At 43.2% G+C, this 16171-nt stretch overlaps 1 protein-coding gene across 1 annotated transcript in view; it reads right to left on the reverse strand.

Annotated features, from left to right (window-relative positions):
* Positions 1 to 1744: 1744 nt before the first annotated feature.
* T265_09192 (hypothetical protein) overlaps positions 1745 to 16171 on the reverse strand; it is a gene marked incomplete at both ends in the record, with an annotated part of 63978 nt that continues 49551 nt past the window's right edge. The window contains 4 exons of the mRNA XM_009175204.1: positions 1745 to 3513; positions 7001 to 7117; positions 14448 to 14900; positions 15717 to 15879. Coding sequence (XP_009173468.1) covers positions 3040 to 3513; positions 7001 to 7117; positions 14448 to 14900; positions 15717 to 15879 — 1207 coding nt within the window. The remainder of the gene's footprint in view (positions 3514 to 7000; positions 7118 to 14447; positions 14901 to 15716; positions 15880 to 16171) is intronic.

A 16171-nucleotide genomic window follows, 5' to 3' on the forward strand; every position in this document is an offset into this window, starting at 1 on the left:
CCATTAAAGTTACAAACTGCCCCAAAATGGCTAGTGATATGGGCACCACAAGTAGAATAAGCGGCATATCCAACAGACCAAGCTCTTCTATCCGGTCCATGCCCAAAACATTTGGGCGATTAGAGGGACAAATGTGGCAAACATCATTGTCATTTACCACAAAAATGTACGGGTCGATTCACCAGGAAAGTGTCACATATCCACTAATATTCGTGGATGTTGTGCTTTTTGGCTCGTACACCGGTCTTCCAAGAGGAAGACCCCAAACCTGGAGGGCCGTCCACTGATCAACCATTTAGGAGGCTTTGTCGCAGCTCGACAGCTTGCTGAGGTACACCGACCATGGCATCATGAACAAGTTCAATCTCTCCGCAACTGCGTAGGAGACACGGATCTATGGCAACAGAAAGCCAAACTCAAAATATCCACTGAAAGCATGCCCACTATCGTGACGCTCCCAGAAGCATCGGCTTACAGAGGGTGAAATTAAGCCCATAATTATTGTAGTTTTATGTAGTTACGCATATCGGAAGACATGTCGCAAGAGAGTCAAATATTTAATCATCAGATTGTCTCTAATCGATTTGAGGTGAACACCAAGATCCTTTTGACGGGATTACTGGGGTTTGCGCAATTTCGAGACATGCAACTGTTCAGTGTTACCACATCAATTACGGATTAGAAATATAAAGTATAGGGCAGTCAACTAGTATGAAACTAGAGTAAGGAGGATGTGAAAATCGATATTGAGATAGTGACCAGGGATGATAATTCGATCCGAGGTGTCGACACAAGCTAAATACAATACAACTAAAAACAGGCACAGCTGGCTTTCGCGAAGTGTGGTGTGTACATTCTGCCCGTTTTGGAGCGTGTTCACAGTTGTAAACATGCACGTGGAAACACTGTCGGTTAAACGGAAAAGCATCCAACGGTCCTGAGTACACAAAGAGTGTCCAAACAAGTAAGCAAATCGAGTAACAGGTTATCAAATACCTTTAATACACCAAAAAGCACTGACACACCAGTCTCTGTGTTGTCAGTCATAAAAATTAAATACCATTCTTGTGCCCGACACAAGCTGTGACATTAACCTCAACATATCCGGAAGCAAATAGCGCTGAGTTTAGTTTGAATTGATTACGTCAGATATCGGAAAGGACGTTTCCGACCTCTGTCGAATTTATCCGTTCCATGTTGTTTCTCTCAGCAAATCAGGTCTGAAAATTAACCGACTTAAAAAACCACCTCAGCAATATTGATTAGTCATGTTTCTATATCCAACTGAATGCCAATTGGTGCTGCTGGTTTACCCTAATTTTGATTCACTCTAGTGTGAAAACAACAGGCTGCTGAATGATGTCTCAAGAGCTCATGAGCCACAGTCATCTTGATAAGGCCTTGTTGACTCCCGTTGCTTGTTTACAATTAACCGTCGGAAAGCGCTACTTTACACCTAATAGCTAAGCTTACACCATTTTCACCTACTTGTCTATTAGACAAACGAGTGGCAACAATTAAAACCTGACGGCTCTGTTCACGATATGCCGGTTTCCATTGAGGCTGACTTGTAGCGTAAGTCATACCGAATTGCACCAAATGCACTGTAGAACCTCTGTCGACTATCAGCACAGAGGGACACAATCAGACTCTTGATGTGAACCGACAGGAATCCTAGGCAATGGTGAGCCCTTGCATCCGTTGTTCAGAGCAACCAATGACGAGCAAAAACACAAAGGGTCAGGAGAAAGATAATTTACTGGTCGAAGAGAAACACTCTTCTGCATACGTATCTGCCTCAAGCATCCAGGTGCCGTGTAATGTAATTCACAAGAGTCTTTAGGAAAGACTGAAAACACTCTGTGTCTATAAAGAATATGAGGTGCTAGACAACGGATCGGAGAAGCAGGATAAACCGAACGCATATAGTGATCAGAGTTTCTAAAACAGAAGTCACCCGGGTAAATTAGATTAGGTCATCATCGAATCACAACAGAAGCATACGGATGAGAGCCTACAATTCGGTAAACCAAACTTCTCGATTGACAGCACGAATGCAGAGATCCATTTGAAGGACAAGTATACAGGGGAAACAACCCATCGGTGTACACAATAGTGTTATATGTGTCGATCCATACAATCGAGAATGAGCCGCCCCAAAGAAGCGATTCAGTATGTGAATATCTACAGCTTCTGTGCCAAAATTTTGAAGGACTTGCGTTAAATGTCTTCGAGTCAAAAGAACAACATGAGACAGGGAACGGCGGTGAAACAAGCCAAACAAAAGCAAAGTACAAGAGAAAACAACGCCAACTATCACGACGACAATGGTTTGTGACCCAAATACTAGTCTGAAAGGAAGAGCCAAAAAAGTAAATGCTTGTTGGTAAACTGTGGTGTGAAATGCACCTGGAAGGGCAGCGGAAAAATATGCGTATAATCACAATCGTGATAAGGGAAAGGCCCTGGCAACAGCTCAGGAAGAAAGAATGCGTTTGTGGACAATGATTTGGTAATAAAATAGGCTGACAAAACCTGTGGTGTGAAATTACACACGGGACTGGACAGAGCAGTGAGAGAGACACAAAAAACTTCACAGTATGTTTTCTCTGTCTTTCAACTGACTAAAATTAGGGCATAATTTTCGGTTAAAACAAATTCTCTGTACAGGACACTGTGGAGGTGGGATAGGTTTCTTAGAGGATTGAAACCTGCGCCTAGACTGCACCCGAAACCATTAAAATCTCTGGTTCGGGATTGTTCAATAATTACCGATAAGACCAACCGAATAATTCCGGCTACCCCAAAAATTTTGCACACCGTTCGATTTATTACTCGAAGCGGATACAGATGTTCTAGTTTACAGAATGGAAAAAAATCAGCGAGAACACCAGAACTACGCGAAAACAGAAGGAATGCAAAAGGACTTGTTGAATGAGGTCTGCACTAAACTTCGTGCATCCGGCGCAGACTGGCCCATGTTCAGTTATCCGCCACCCACTCGTACACAGTTGCTTCTGTCCGTGACGTGTGGGGGTCTTACTCGTCAGCCGGTTCTGCAGTGTCAGATGGTGTGGCTCGTGTTGTTGGCCTCGTGGGAAGAGTACAGCTGCCCAAAGTGTGAGGAGATTGGTCGCTCCCTTTTGGGTTAAGTGAGGCAGCTGGAGGAACTTGTTGTGATGTGGAACTACTAACAGGATATGTGGGCATTGATGCTTGATGGTTCAGGCGGGGGCGACCTGAAGAGCTACCTGAATGAGGAGGAGAATGAGATTTTGGAGAGGCTTTGCTGCTATTGAAAGGTAAAATGGTCCTATTGGAGCTGGTGTTGGTTAGCGACGGCAAAGTATTGGAAGATCCGGCATCTCCGCCAGCATTTCCGTCAGCATTTACCACAGGATCTAAAACACCGTACATTTTGTGCGCCTTTCGGTTCATGTGAGACATGATTTCACAGGACAACCTGTATCCGTCGAGAATCTCTTCTTTCCATTGAGTAATTAGGACCTTATCCTAGAGGAAAGTTTGTTAGCGGGGAAAAAAGGAAAATGAATGTGATGCAATAGTCAAAATGCTCCCTGTCAAAAAAGAACAAAGCATCGATTTACAGAAGACCGAACGTTAGGGAACGAAGTAAATGGCAAACCGAGAGAGAGTTAAATAGAACTGGAGGTGGATACTTCTCACAATAGAACAGTGCTCCAGGTTCAGTAGGATCGCCGCCTGACATTAGGTCCCCACCAATTATGAAACAAGTCAATGCTTATAAGAGACATCGTAATGCGCAAGGACCTGAACCATGAAGTTAGTCCCGTAATCAGATCAAAAGTTTTAAAACATCTATGGTCCACAGCTACGTTGAGTCATTGTGTAGTAACATAGACAGTATTTCTCCACCCTGTTTTATAAAAACTACTGCCGTAATTTCAATCCTAGAAAATAAAAACTTTGAGACAAACTGGGCAAACCAAAGATACACCTGGTTTTTCACATCCGTAAATCTTTATGGAGAGTATAGTCGAAGAGAAAACACCACTCGGTTTTAACCTAAGGTTGGATCCTGGCTGACTGATCGGGTAGATGGTATATCTGTCGAAACATAATCCAACGATGATGATGAATATCATGGTATCATTCATTTCTTTGCCTGGAACTCAAAATCTTAGTTTTATTGATAAACATTCACCCTACGATACGATACCAAACCTGGGTACCCAGAACTGACATACAATGCCACTGGACAATTCCAAATTAGGGCCCAGTCTTAACAGTTCCAAAAATGTAGACCACAACAACTGCAGGCCACTCAAACCGCTTCTCTTTCCCTTCCAGGACTTTTGGAAAATGTTTACGAAACTCAAATCCTCGATGAGAACCAGTCCGGTGCAATGTCCATACAGCACCTTGGTGCCCCAACAACTCCAATAGGTGACTTCCCTACACAACATTTAAACAACCCTGTTATCCAGATTAGTTTTAGGGTCATCTAATCACAATCTATAGATAGGGTTTTCTATAAACCTTTCGTGCCACATATAAACTGCCAAGTGTAACAGCATGCGCACCACCCCTCAATTACTCAGTCATTTTTCTAGACATTTTAAATCGCCCAGATTCACCGATTTCCGCTTTTCAGGTTTAGTCACCAACTTTCGAGGACACTTAAGATTCATGTGGACCGAACTAGTTGAATCACTAGTTTAGCCACATCAAACTTCGAACCTGGTTCAAAATGACCCGAATATCAACTAACGGTCAACAAATGCATGTGGTTTGCACCCACTTGTATCAAATGGAAGCAGTGACACTGATGCTAGGGGCCCTAACCCACACCCAGGCATGTCTTTTCGTTCAAACGGCGTGTAGGTGAACTCCTCATTTAGAGAATTTGACAGTGACTACCTGTTGTGGAGCACGCCAACTAGACCGTACAGGCAATACGATGTAAAGCAAACTACTTCCAATGAAGGCTCCGATCAAAAATACCTTGTAATAGAACCCTCAAGGATTTTAAACTCGCTTAGTTTCACATCACCCTCGTTTTGATCAGTCGTCCTCCTCCTTTCATGTGAATCCACACCAAAAGTGGGAAGCACTGGACTCGAGTTTCACTCTTGTTAGAGCTCATCAGCAGTGCACATCCAATGGCCGTGCAGGGGGTTGAACTCCGGACACCTGTTCAAAATGAGGGTGATGTAAAACTGAACAATATACCTCCCGAGAAACCCACCACATGACTTTAAACTCATTGGAATCTTCTGAAAGTTCCCTCATATGAATGAGAAAATACAAATTATAAGAATAAACAATAGGCCGAGTAAACCAACAGTCAGCTCCGTTCTAGAGCTGGATGAACATACTGATGATTTCGCTTCATACTATGCAGTTGAGGCTTTCAGCACTGCAAATTTACCGGTTGTTTCGCCGCTGAGGAACATCTAAGTAGGTAGTTATTTACACTGCCAAAGGAGTTCATACATACCCACGTTTATCTAATCGGGCCACTGATTGAATCACACAACCATGGGTGGCGATGATGTTTAGGTTCGGTAAACAAAATTGTTCAGACTTCCTGGGATGTTCCCGGTAGATGAGAGATGTCTGGCCGAGAGGACAATGCGCATACAAATGATGCGTAAGTGAACGATGACCGAGTAAATGATGATGCACTGTTGACTGCCAACTGCTACTTTCTACTGTTCAAAATTTTCTGGGTTTGTGAGCCGCAATAGACTGTTTAGGTGAACACTAGAGTAGACGTGGGTCGTGTTTCGGTCCGATTTACTGGGCTCACTGAATGCCAGATCGCGAAATACAGATAGCTCCACAATAATCTAGGATATATGGCTTCCAAGATAATGTACCATCAAGTCAATATGTAGATTCTCAATCAGCTGGGCTGTCAATCCGTTTCCACATAGACAGAACCAGGTTAATCTGTTTGGTCGAAAAAAGTTTCGAAAATAGTAAAATGACGTTTACTAGAACGGTTACCCTTGGAGAGCACATTGAATGAAGGCTTACCGCCTGCCTAAATTAAGTGTCACCGTTCCATACTTTGCGAGGATGTTCGGGAGATTATGACTTCATCTTCCAAGTAAGTAACCATAATTGGTATTGGCTATGTGCGTTTGTAGGATAGAAGTACATAGGCATCACCATCATCGCTAGACGGGAGCACTTAGCGTAAAGCAATAAATATTGGATGAGAGTGGGTCTAATCACACTTCATGATCTGGTATTCAGTAAGCTCAATAATGCAAACCAAAACACTTTTCGTGTTTTACCCTCGTTTGTCGCAGTCCCCACCTACTCAGTCTATAATGCCTCACATACAAAACATATTTCGAACATTTAAAAGTAGCAGTTGGCAGTCAACAACACTCAATCGGGCATCGCTTACTTAGGAATTCTCTGCATACTAACCGCTTACACACGTATCATCCGCTCGGTGAGGATGCTACTCGCCTGTTGCGAACATTTCAGTGAGTCTGAGCAGTTCTTCTAATCCAACCTAAACCCCACCAACACTCAGGGACACATGATACACTCACCAGCAATATTAGATATGTGTGACAGAGTAAATAACTACCTGCTTGAGTGGTCCATAAACGTTGGAACACCTGGGATCTTTTGGAATGTCTAAAACTCCATAATTATACAGCCTGAAGCAAAATTAGGGAACTCGTTCATGTTCTACAACCCCGTATTTCCTGTGATTGACTAGGGATTTTGGTGTGCTTCGTTGTGATATCGTGAGTCATGGTCAACAGTTTGAATTCTGGAAAAGACTGATGAAAATCTGAGGACTAAATGTCATTCGAAACTAGCCAGTTTAGCCAGTTGATCAGAAAGATTAATCCGACGAACTGCTGCAGCTGTTTGTATAGAAATGAATAGAAATAGTCAACTACTGAAGGCGACAGTCAAAATGAACTGGTGGCATACTGTATACCGCTTTTCACGGAACAAGAGAGAATCAGGAAACAACACAACTTACATTCGAAGTTATGTACACACGATTATCGTTTTTGAGCTTGATGCAAATACAGTTATCCATTTTACAAACCCGGGAGAATTCTGGCGCGATCTCCTTAATATCCAGCATGGAAATCAACTGAAAAGAAAAACGAGGTCGTATGTGTACATGCTTCTGAAATATCCTTTTAGTTGGATTGAGGCTGGCAGATTCTTGGTAGAACCAACGAGGAAAGGAGAAATGTCAGTCAAACGGCTGACCTAACAGGGCGAACCTGCCTCTGCAATGCTACTTTTGTTATATACGTTAAGAGTAATCAAACAGGGTGGAATAGCTCACTGGAAGTGTTCTTTTTAAAGGTATCCTTAGTTGCGCTCAACTTCGTTACAAACTCGCTGCTACGCGGGCATAAGGTATCGAATTCACGAATAACCCCTTGACCGAATTACTGAAGCGCAGATACAAATGCTCAAAATGTTTCCCGAAGACCTTCAGTAAGCCGACGGGGCAGTGTCCGACAGACTCAGCTATTCAAAGCATCAAACACCTATGCCTGCATAACAAGTTAGAATAACCCGAATTGTTCCATTCTTCCGAGCAGTCTGACACCACCCTCTTTGGAGCAAAAGACGTCTTAGAGTTGAAAATGAAAAGACTGATATGTGCGACTGAAATGCATTGTGATATGAATATGTATGAGCACTCACTGTACTCAATAGTCGAGTAACCATGCGCAAATCATCAAATTAGATTGACAGGTTTTGCGAGCCCAAAGCAGGGCAAGAACAACAATGGACTGCGAATGGGATAGGCTTAGGCTTACAGTTTGTCAGACTCCAGAGATCATTCTCAGGAGATACCATTTCTCAATAAGAGACCAGCTCTTCATAGGAGACCAAGGTTGCTGGGTTGCTTGAAGGCTTCAATGCAATTCTAGGATTTATGATAGGATCTCCAATCTGAGCTCAAGGAATGCTTCTGAGGCAAAGTTTGCTCTAACCCCACTTTCGAAACAGATTGGGAATGTGTTATGCTCCAATAATCCGACGGACAACCAAGTCTCCAAACCATTCTTAGGGCTTCCCATTGAAAATTCAACAGCTATTGCTCTCGAATAATACTAACCAAGCACGTGTTACGTGTGACTGCATGCATTCATTCTACTCTTCTACTAAATGAACCAACGTGACAAAATAGTGACAAGTTCAGTCGCAGACGGCATTCAATCTCCCCCAAACTAATCAATGTCCGCTGCCCTAGGATTTTCGGCAGTGCGTGCATCAAGATATTTTCGAGCCTTAAAGTGTACACCTGACAGTTTGCGAAAATTATCCAGGCTAACATCCATGTTATTGCATTCATGTATCTTGCATCTGAAGTACTGCATATACTGTAAGAGACTAGAGAGGAGAGGTATCGCGCAAAATAGCTTTTCCAAACCATGAATTTGCTGGGTTTTGTGCATGGTTGCCAGTGCTTTTCCCCCCTCTAAAGAAAATATTTTTAATGAATTTACTTTAGAAAATGCTTTCAGAAATTATGGTTATGATGTTATCTGTTTGTTTGTTTGTTTAAAGCCAGTTGAATACTGAGGTTGCCATTGCGTTGCCATTCCGCCTGATGAACACCAACCAAAGATTTGTCCTGGTTTGACGTTGACACCACCTCAGTTTGGGAAAGGCAATCAAAACAAGGTGTACTGGTACATACCTGGAATGTCTTATCTGAATAACCATGGATTCTCGCACAAGACCGAGTAATTACTAAGCTGTGGGTTAGAATTTCGATCGGATGTTTTTAGGGGTGTTAAGATCCTGAAAAGCACATCTGCACGAGGTCTCTTCTGTGTATTCGGACTCAGCAGGGTGGAAACAGACCGAAACTTTTCAACCCATCTATATCCACCTTCCAGTAGACGCTAAATAGTAAAATCTTAAGCATACAGGCAGGCTTAGTTCGAAGATATCAGGAAGGTCAGATTCCTGAAAGCAGCTTCAGAACACCCGGAACCTACTGCTCCACCAAAAACTCAACTGGAAAGCCGGCAAGCATCCAGGCCAATCAACCATTCAATCAATTCAGCAAGACCTGGTGCAATCATTCGATCAATTCAGTAAAACCTGATGAGTGTTCTCTGCGCCACAGAAGCACGACCGAATGTGATCAGCGTTCAGGCTTTTCACAGAGGCACGATCGATGTTGATGGGTGATCACTAACGCCTATCAGACAGCCTGGATCAATGTCAGAAAGTCCCCTTTAAATAGCGTGGGGCCGTTGTAACTTTTGCACTCTCACTCGCTCGCTTGTTCGGAATAGAGCTGTTGTGTTCACTTCTGTGAGTCTTTTCTCTCCGACACTAGGCACTGGAACGGGTCAGCAGCAGATACCACAGATTGATGAATCAGAAGATATAACAGATGACAAAAGTGCTTAACAGCCAAATACTAAAACAGAGGGGAAAGGGGCTTCCGGGACGGAATCCTCATTATCAGCTGGTAACTAAGTCGGTCACGGAAAGTATAGGCCGGTCCTTTGCATTGAATAGTTTCACCACAAAAATATTCTACTTGAATACAACATGTGGTGGTTCAGGATGCTACGATTGAGTTCAGCATTGACAATTTAAACAACTACAGGCTGGATATTGCAGTAGCTTTCGGTATGTAAGGGTTCAGGCATCTGGGTCAGTGGTAATGTATTAAGGGTAGTAGACAGCATCAGGATGTGCATGAAAGAAATGAGTACTGATGTTTAAGAGTTACATTTACTCCGCAAAAAGTCGGTACGCCGGCCGCTGGAATCTGGAGAATTACGGCTTCCGAGCAAGATACTGAAAGCCAACCATAAGGGCTTCATCATTAAAGCCGTTTGACTTATCTGCTTTGCTGTGAGTGACCTAGAGTTAATTCATAGATCAAAGTGTGACCAAATGACTGAAAGGCCTGTAATCGGATCCCCTTATAACTTCGGTATACTCCTGAACAACTTGGCAATAGCTAAATGCCTACAACACAGATGTTATACAGCAATGAGTGCCAAGGTTGAAGTGTCTGACTTCGTTTCGGCTAGTCGCTGTGGCAGCTTGGGAGCCCTATAGCACAATAGATAGGGGGGATGAAAGTATCCTACTTTCTTACCTCATACTTGTATTAGGTATTGGGAGTTCAGAATGCCCCCAAACAAAAGCTTACAGAACAGAAGCCCTAAGTCGCTAGCTGACAGACGATCACCAGAAAATCCTGAATTTTGCAGAGTAAATTAAGAGAGTTCAACAATCCATCACACATAGAGTCGAGAAACCGGTTGCAAGACCCCTACCAACTGTTCACACTAGTGTGAGAGGTCCAGTGTCATCTGAATCACCGTGTCTCGATATTTCTTACCCTTTGTCAATGACAATCTATCATAAGGAACATGAAACTGTACTGTCATGCCAACCGCTGAACAAAACCGACCACCACTGGGAACGGTATAACTTCGTCTGTGTCAATAGGTAAATTTTCGTGTCTCGTCTCCGTTTGCGAGTCCCACAGATATCAAAGGGTTTTTAAACAATGGTTAGTTGACAAAGCAATAATCAGGACAGTAAACTTCCAAAGCAAACGCTCCACCAAATATTTGATTCTCAACTCAAGTTTATCTTCCTTCGTCCAATCAACGTACATCAGATGCATGCACGGGGCCCGAATCGAAAGACTCCAGCAAACATCAACCCTCCTCAGAATACCTGAGGCGGGAATTTTGCGAGACCCCGAGGTCAAATGATAGGTGCTTGGCAATCCTCAAAAACGATTGTGAAAATCATCGAAAGAAAGTTCATGGGTAATGAAAACCGATCATTACATCGGTATCACAATGCAGAAAACAAGTGTATCGATACGTAAATGGTGAGATTTCATCATCATCATCGACAGCATGACATCAGTATTCAACACCGATGCTTCACCGCCCAATGAGATTTCATGAAATTCTACTTTGCCTGCGGTATCAGCCTATGTTGAAACACCGGGTAACGTATGGCGGCTTGACGCTACATTCAAGTGGGCATCTGCATCCAAATGGTCTTCGAGTCCGGGAGGACTGGAGAAAGTTTTGAAAACTGTGTTCTCGACCAAGCGTCTGCTTTGGTAATTTCATCTTCCCCACCAGAGACCGCTAACAAGATGTACAAGTGTGCTGGCATTGATATCCATATTCCTAGATGTTATGATACGGTCGAATGCGATGGATTCCCGAATGTGGTCTGGTTGTATCGCCGTTCTTTAGTTTCTCGTGGTTGAGCAGTGAAGTCAACATCGATCAACATAAATTCAATTCCTGTACGCATTAATATACAGATTCAATTTGCACGCACGTTCAATCCAGCTTACCTAATGGTGTTCTATAACTGGTAATTTACGCAATAAATACGGTAAGCGGCACTGTAAGAAATTCCCGCCGCCCCTAATATCGATGTTTCCTGTATACTCAAACATACCAATAAGTTTACACCTGCTCTGATTAGATAGGAACTCAAAGACAAAGCCATCTCCCTGGTGAGGAGTAACTGAAATAATCGTAACCAAACGAGACCGATGTAAAATGTCGAGCTGAGAGGAAATTTTTTCAAACAGGCCAGCTCTATAGACGTAATCCTCTACTCATGAGGTTGTTGAAAACTCTTTGACATCCCACGACGGGTTTCGCCCTTCTTGGGGCTCATCAGGCAGGCGCAGTCCCCAAACTTCCGTCTACCTTATGTTCTACTTGAAGCCGGATTGCACGAAGTTAGCGAAGTAAACTCATTGGCAAACCAATTTGGTTTTGTGACAGACTCACCTGGAGCCCAGCTGAATTTCTCGTTTATGATGCTTTTGAGCAGATGAATGTGCAGCACCAGGCAGCCTCATGTATATATACGTACACGTAATTATAATATAATATAATATAATATAATATAATATAATAAAGACTAACTAATAAGACAAAAGAATCTCAAGTGGTCAACGCACAATAGAAGAGGCATTAGCACAACGACGTCAAATCTTCACCCTTCACAAAGATTCCTGTCGTTGTGCCCCAAATAGACCCAGCATGAACAAGCGACTGGCGCNAACTAATAAGACAAAAGAACCTCAAGTAGTCAACGCACAATAGAATAGGCATTAGCACAACGACGTCAAATCTTCACCCTTCACAAAGATTCCTGTCGTTGTGCCCCAAATAGACCCAGCATGAACAAGCGACCGGCGCACGACTTGCAAACCTAGTTACGCAGGCCAAGAAAGATATGTGTGGACGACTTAACGCCACTGGGGCACGTGACGGGAAGAGAAAGAACATGCAGATAAATGTAGTTCGTGTAACAGGTGGTGAAAATATGTGGTCTAAACCCGGTCAATAATCAACACACTACAACGCTTGTACAATACCGTGGCTATAGACCGATCGATGAGGCTTCATCAGGTCAACATCCACCAGACAAAAGCACGCCCAAACAATCTGTCCTCATAAAGACACTAAAACAAATATGCAGCATAAAATTGTCCACGCTGGTTTAAGGCCAACCTATTTCTGTCACGTGGGTAAACTGCCATGCAGATCTGCCATTCACTCTTAAAATAGAAAATGACGAAACTAGGCGCTTTCGTGATCTTGTCGTCAAGCCACCGTATGTAAAATGGTTAAACTAAAAATGACCTTAAGGCATGGCCATTAAAATCTAGATGGAAAACCTTTCATTATTGGACAAATGAGACCTATGTGGAAAGCTCTACCGTTCTTCTGTTGATTTCATTATCTTCAGTTCTGGTTGCCATGGACAGGCTTAACAGACGTTGAGTCGAACTAAGCTGCCTGAAGATTTTTTCAGTAGCTCTGTGTGCGCGTGAATAATAAAATCAGTGGACAGAAGCTTGTCCAACTATCGACACTACCCTGTCCGAAACGGTTAGTGGTTGCAACACAAAACGTCGTCCGTACAAAAATCACCTACAGATGGCTGAAACCTGGAGATGAAATTGACGGATCTAATCAACCACACTAAATCCTGTCTAACGGTACTAACCAGCCAGCCATGAAAAAGTGCCTTCGAAATCAGTGAAGTAGAATTACCGCATAGGCAGCAACCTACCCTAGGCTGCGATTCAGTTCGCGTAAACTAGGGATTAAGAAAGGACATTGTAGCTGACTATTCGATGGGCTCATTAACCCGCAGCCAAACTCCGTCAGTAAAAAGATGGCGATGCTATATCACGGAAACAGAGAGACAGACATAACGAAACGGCTGACGACCACGAAGGCTGAAATCAGCCATTTATCCATATATCACTGCTGCGTTCTAACAAGTTCAAGCAGTGTAAAAGAGAGGGCAGTGCGGTGGAGGAGTCGCACAGTTATTATTCATGGTTTCATGGGGTAAATGGATGAACCTGTATCGTGTAATCATGACCCCTTACAATTCTGCAAAGCTTCTTCTAAATTGCTAGGTGGATAGTGCGTCACGTACAGCGAAGTGAGCTTCGAAATTCAAATGCTACAGGAAAGGAGTAGATGAATAAGCAATTGTGCCGAACTTCATATCAGGATTTTAGAATACTGTTTTAATGTCCAGGGTAAGTGGAGGCTACACAGGAAACCTAGGGTATTTCGAATCCCAACGAATTGTAGACCTAATTCAAGCAGCCTGTGTGCATTGTTCTCCCAGTGTAAATTCAGATTGATTGCGAGAGCCACATCAGGTCGGAAAGAAATCACAATGTGTGCATGCCGTACTACTGGACTCGTTTCGACAAATCACGGTCCTATGGCAAACTTTTTTAGCTCAAACACGCTACATTCTTACGTTCTGAAATGGGTTGAATCGCGTCCAGGCACCTCTATCTATTTTTTAATGGGGGTAAGTCCCGGGCGAGTCGCTGGGTTACGAGCCTGTATTTTAGATCAGTAAATTGGATATGTATGAATATGAATGAATAGATACAGAAGGACGTGGACAATATAATGTGCGAACAAAGTACTTCGGTTAAGTGAAAGATCCAGCGCGTTCAAGAACATTAATGAGCTAAGTGGTGCACAAAACTCTAGTGTTTGCTGCAGATAGTCCCCTTGGTAAGCAAATGCACGTCATGTCCAAAAGTCCAAACGCCCAGTCCACAGGAAGCAGCAAAAAGCCAAGCACCTTTAGAATTCTAAGCCCCACTGAAGCATTCGTTGTGAATCATGAATAGGTTCACCGATGATAGGTATTGCTTTTTTTTCTACAGTTGAAGATTTGCACATGGTAACAGAGGGTAATGCTACCCAAAGTGGGTTCTGTTAAATAAGACTAAATTTGCACACAGATTGAACAATGAACACATGACATCAGATCAGAAGCAAGCGTCGAGAACGAGCAGATTGCATGTTTGCGCAACCCAGGAAAAGAATACTCATTACTGGTAAAAGAAATATTCGAGGTTAAATAAAATCTAAGTTTATCGCGCTTACTTCAACGCCTTTCTTCAAGACAAGACCATCCCGCGATTTATTATAGAGTTCTAGACGATTAGGAAACAAACGCAAATGCCTTCGCTGCCATGTCTGTAGAAAAGGGCCACCAAGTTTAAGTACTTCGCCTTCCACGATGCAATCAGACGCGAAGCCATCCTGTGTCAATCCATCGCCACCCATTGTGGGTGGTGTGGATGCAGAGATGTTACAGCTTCCTCCAACCATGGTTTGCTGAGATGATCCACCTGTCGGAGTTGAAGTAATACATGTGGCTTGTCCGATCTCGTCTGCAATCTGATTGGATCGCTGCCGGGCACGAGCGCGCTTCGCATCCATCTTGTCAGCCTCTTGGTTAACGACATCGAACACTGTTTCGGCAATCTCCAGCTGCCAACGTTCAGACACAACCAGGGAGAAATTTTGGTACAACGCCTGATCGGTTTCCGTTAGCTGGAAGAGCAAACGGGCAGCAAATTATTTGTCGCTCAAAAAATCTGCGCCAAAATGAGAACCAAGAAATATGTTGAGCAAGCTGGATGCCAGGTGTCACTTTGAGCAATGTAATGCGCAGAATGTAATACACAGAATGAAACAAGCAATGAAGCAGCCACTTTGAACCACTCCAGGAAGACCAGTTAAGAATTTCGTTGTCCTATCTATCATTCAAGAGTCAGTTGACCCTCAGAATTATCTCAAAGGTGTCATTAACTCCCATGCGAAACAGAACATCTTACGACAAATACATAAACTCTTAGTGATTGGTTCTAGCTGTTTGATACGTCGTAGGCTGCGCAGAGTAGTAATGAATACCAGTTATTCCTAGCAGATTCATTCACACGTAATAGCTGAATTATTCACACTCAAGTGCTAGATTGTCAGCTAGCTGGTCAGATCAATAAGCCATGTCAAAACATCACCTTGATTACATTGGAGCACAGTCGACTTTATCTGTAAAATACATGGTGATTATTTGAGCAGGGGTCGCCTGAGCAATGTATTTAGTCTGTAGCCAATTATATATTCGCCATATCCTTCTCGAAGCTCGGCTATCTCCTTCTATCCCTAGTCGCATGTTGATAAACCACAAGCTGTGTGCCTAATACAACAGTGGCTGGTAGATTCAAACGAATAAGCCAAATGGTTTGAACTAATGTGTCCACTACGACTCCGACCACCCGATTCGTTTTACTCATATACCTCGTCACCATTACTACTGTTATGGTTGGAACTGGTAGAGGACTCGCAGTGGAGAACGAACAGACATACTTTAATACCCTTGGTATCCTCCTCGTCGAACGACCCAATATCAAATGCGTCCGCAGCGTTGACCTCACCACGTGGCGGAATGAGTGGTGGTGGATATTTTTGTAAGTATACCTGCTGCCAGTCGACTCCTTTGAAAAACGGATGCTCCCGTAATTCCATCGAACTGCGAATAATCAGACCGAAAAAAAGTTAACTCAGGTGGGAAAGGTTTGGCGAATACATAAAAAATGTGAAAAAAAATTAAAACTGGTGAAGGAAACTCAGTACCTTCCAACTCCACTAGACTTCAACATACTATTAAGCAGCGACTAGTGATTTGTTCGGTGCCATTTACTCTGCCTCTGTAGTTTGAGTACTAAATACAAAAATTCTTGCTTGTGTGGATAAGCTGCTGTCAGGACTGTGAGCCCCTGGAGTGCTGCCGTCTGCACCCCTTGCCCACACATCCAATCGCA

The sequence above is a fragment of the Opisthorchis viverrini genome (genome assembly GCF_000715545.1).
Source record: "Opisthorchis viverrini unplaced genomic scaffold opera_v5_260, whole genome shotgun sequence".
In the NCBI taxonomy this organism is placed as follows: domain Eukaryota; kingdom Metazoa; phylum Platyhelminthes; class Trematoda; order Opisthorchiida; family Opisthorchiidae; genus Opisthorchis; species Opisthorchis viverrini.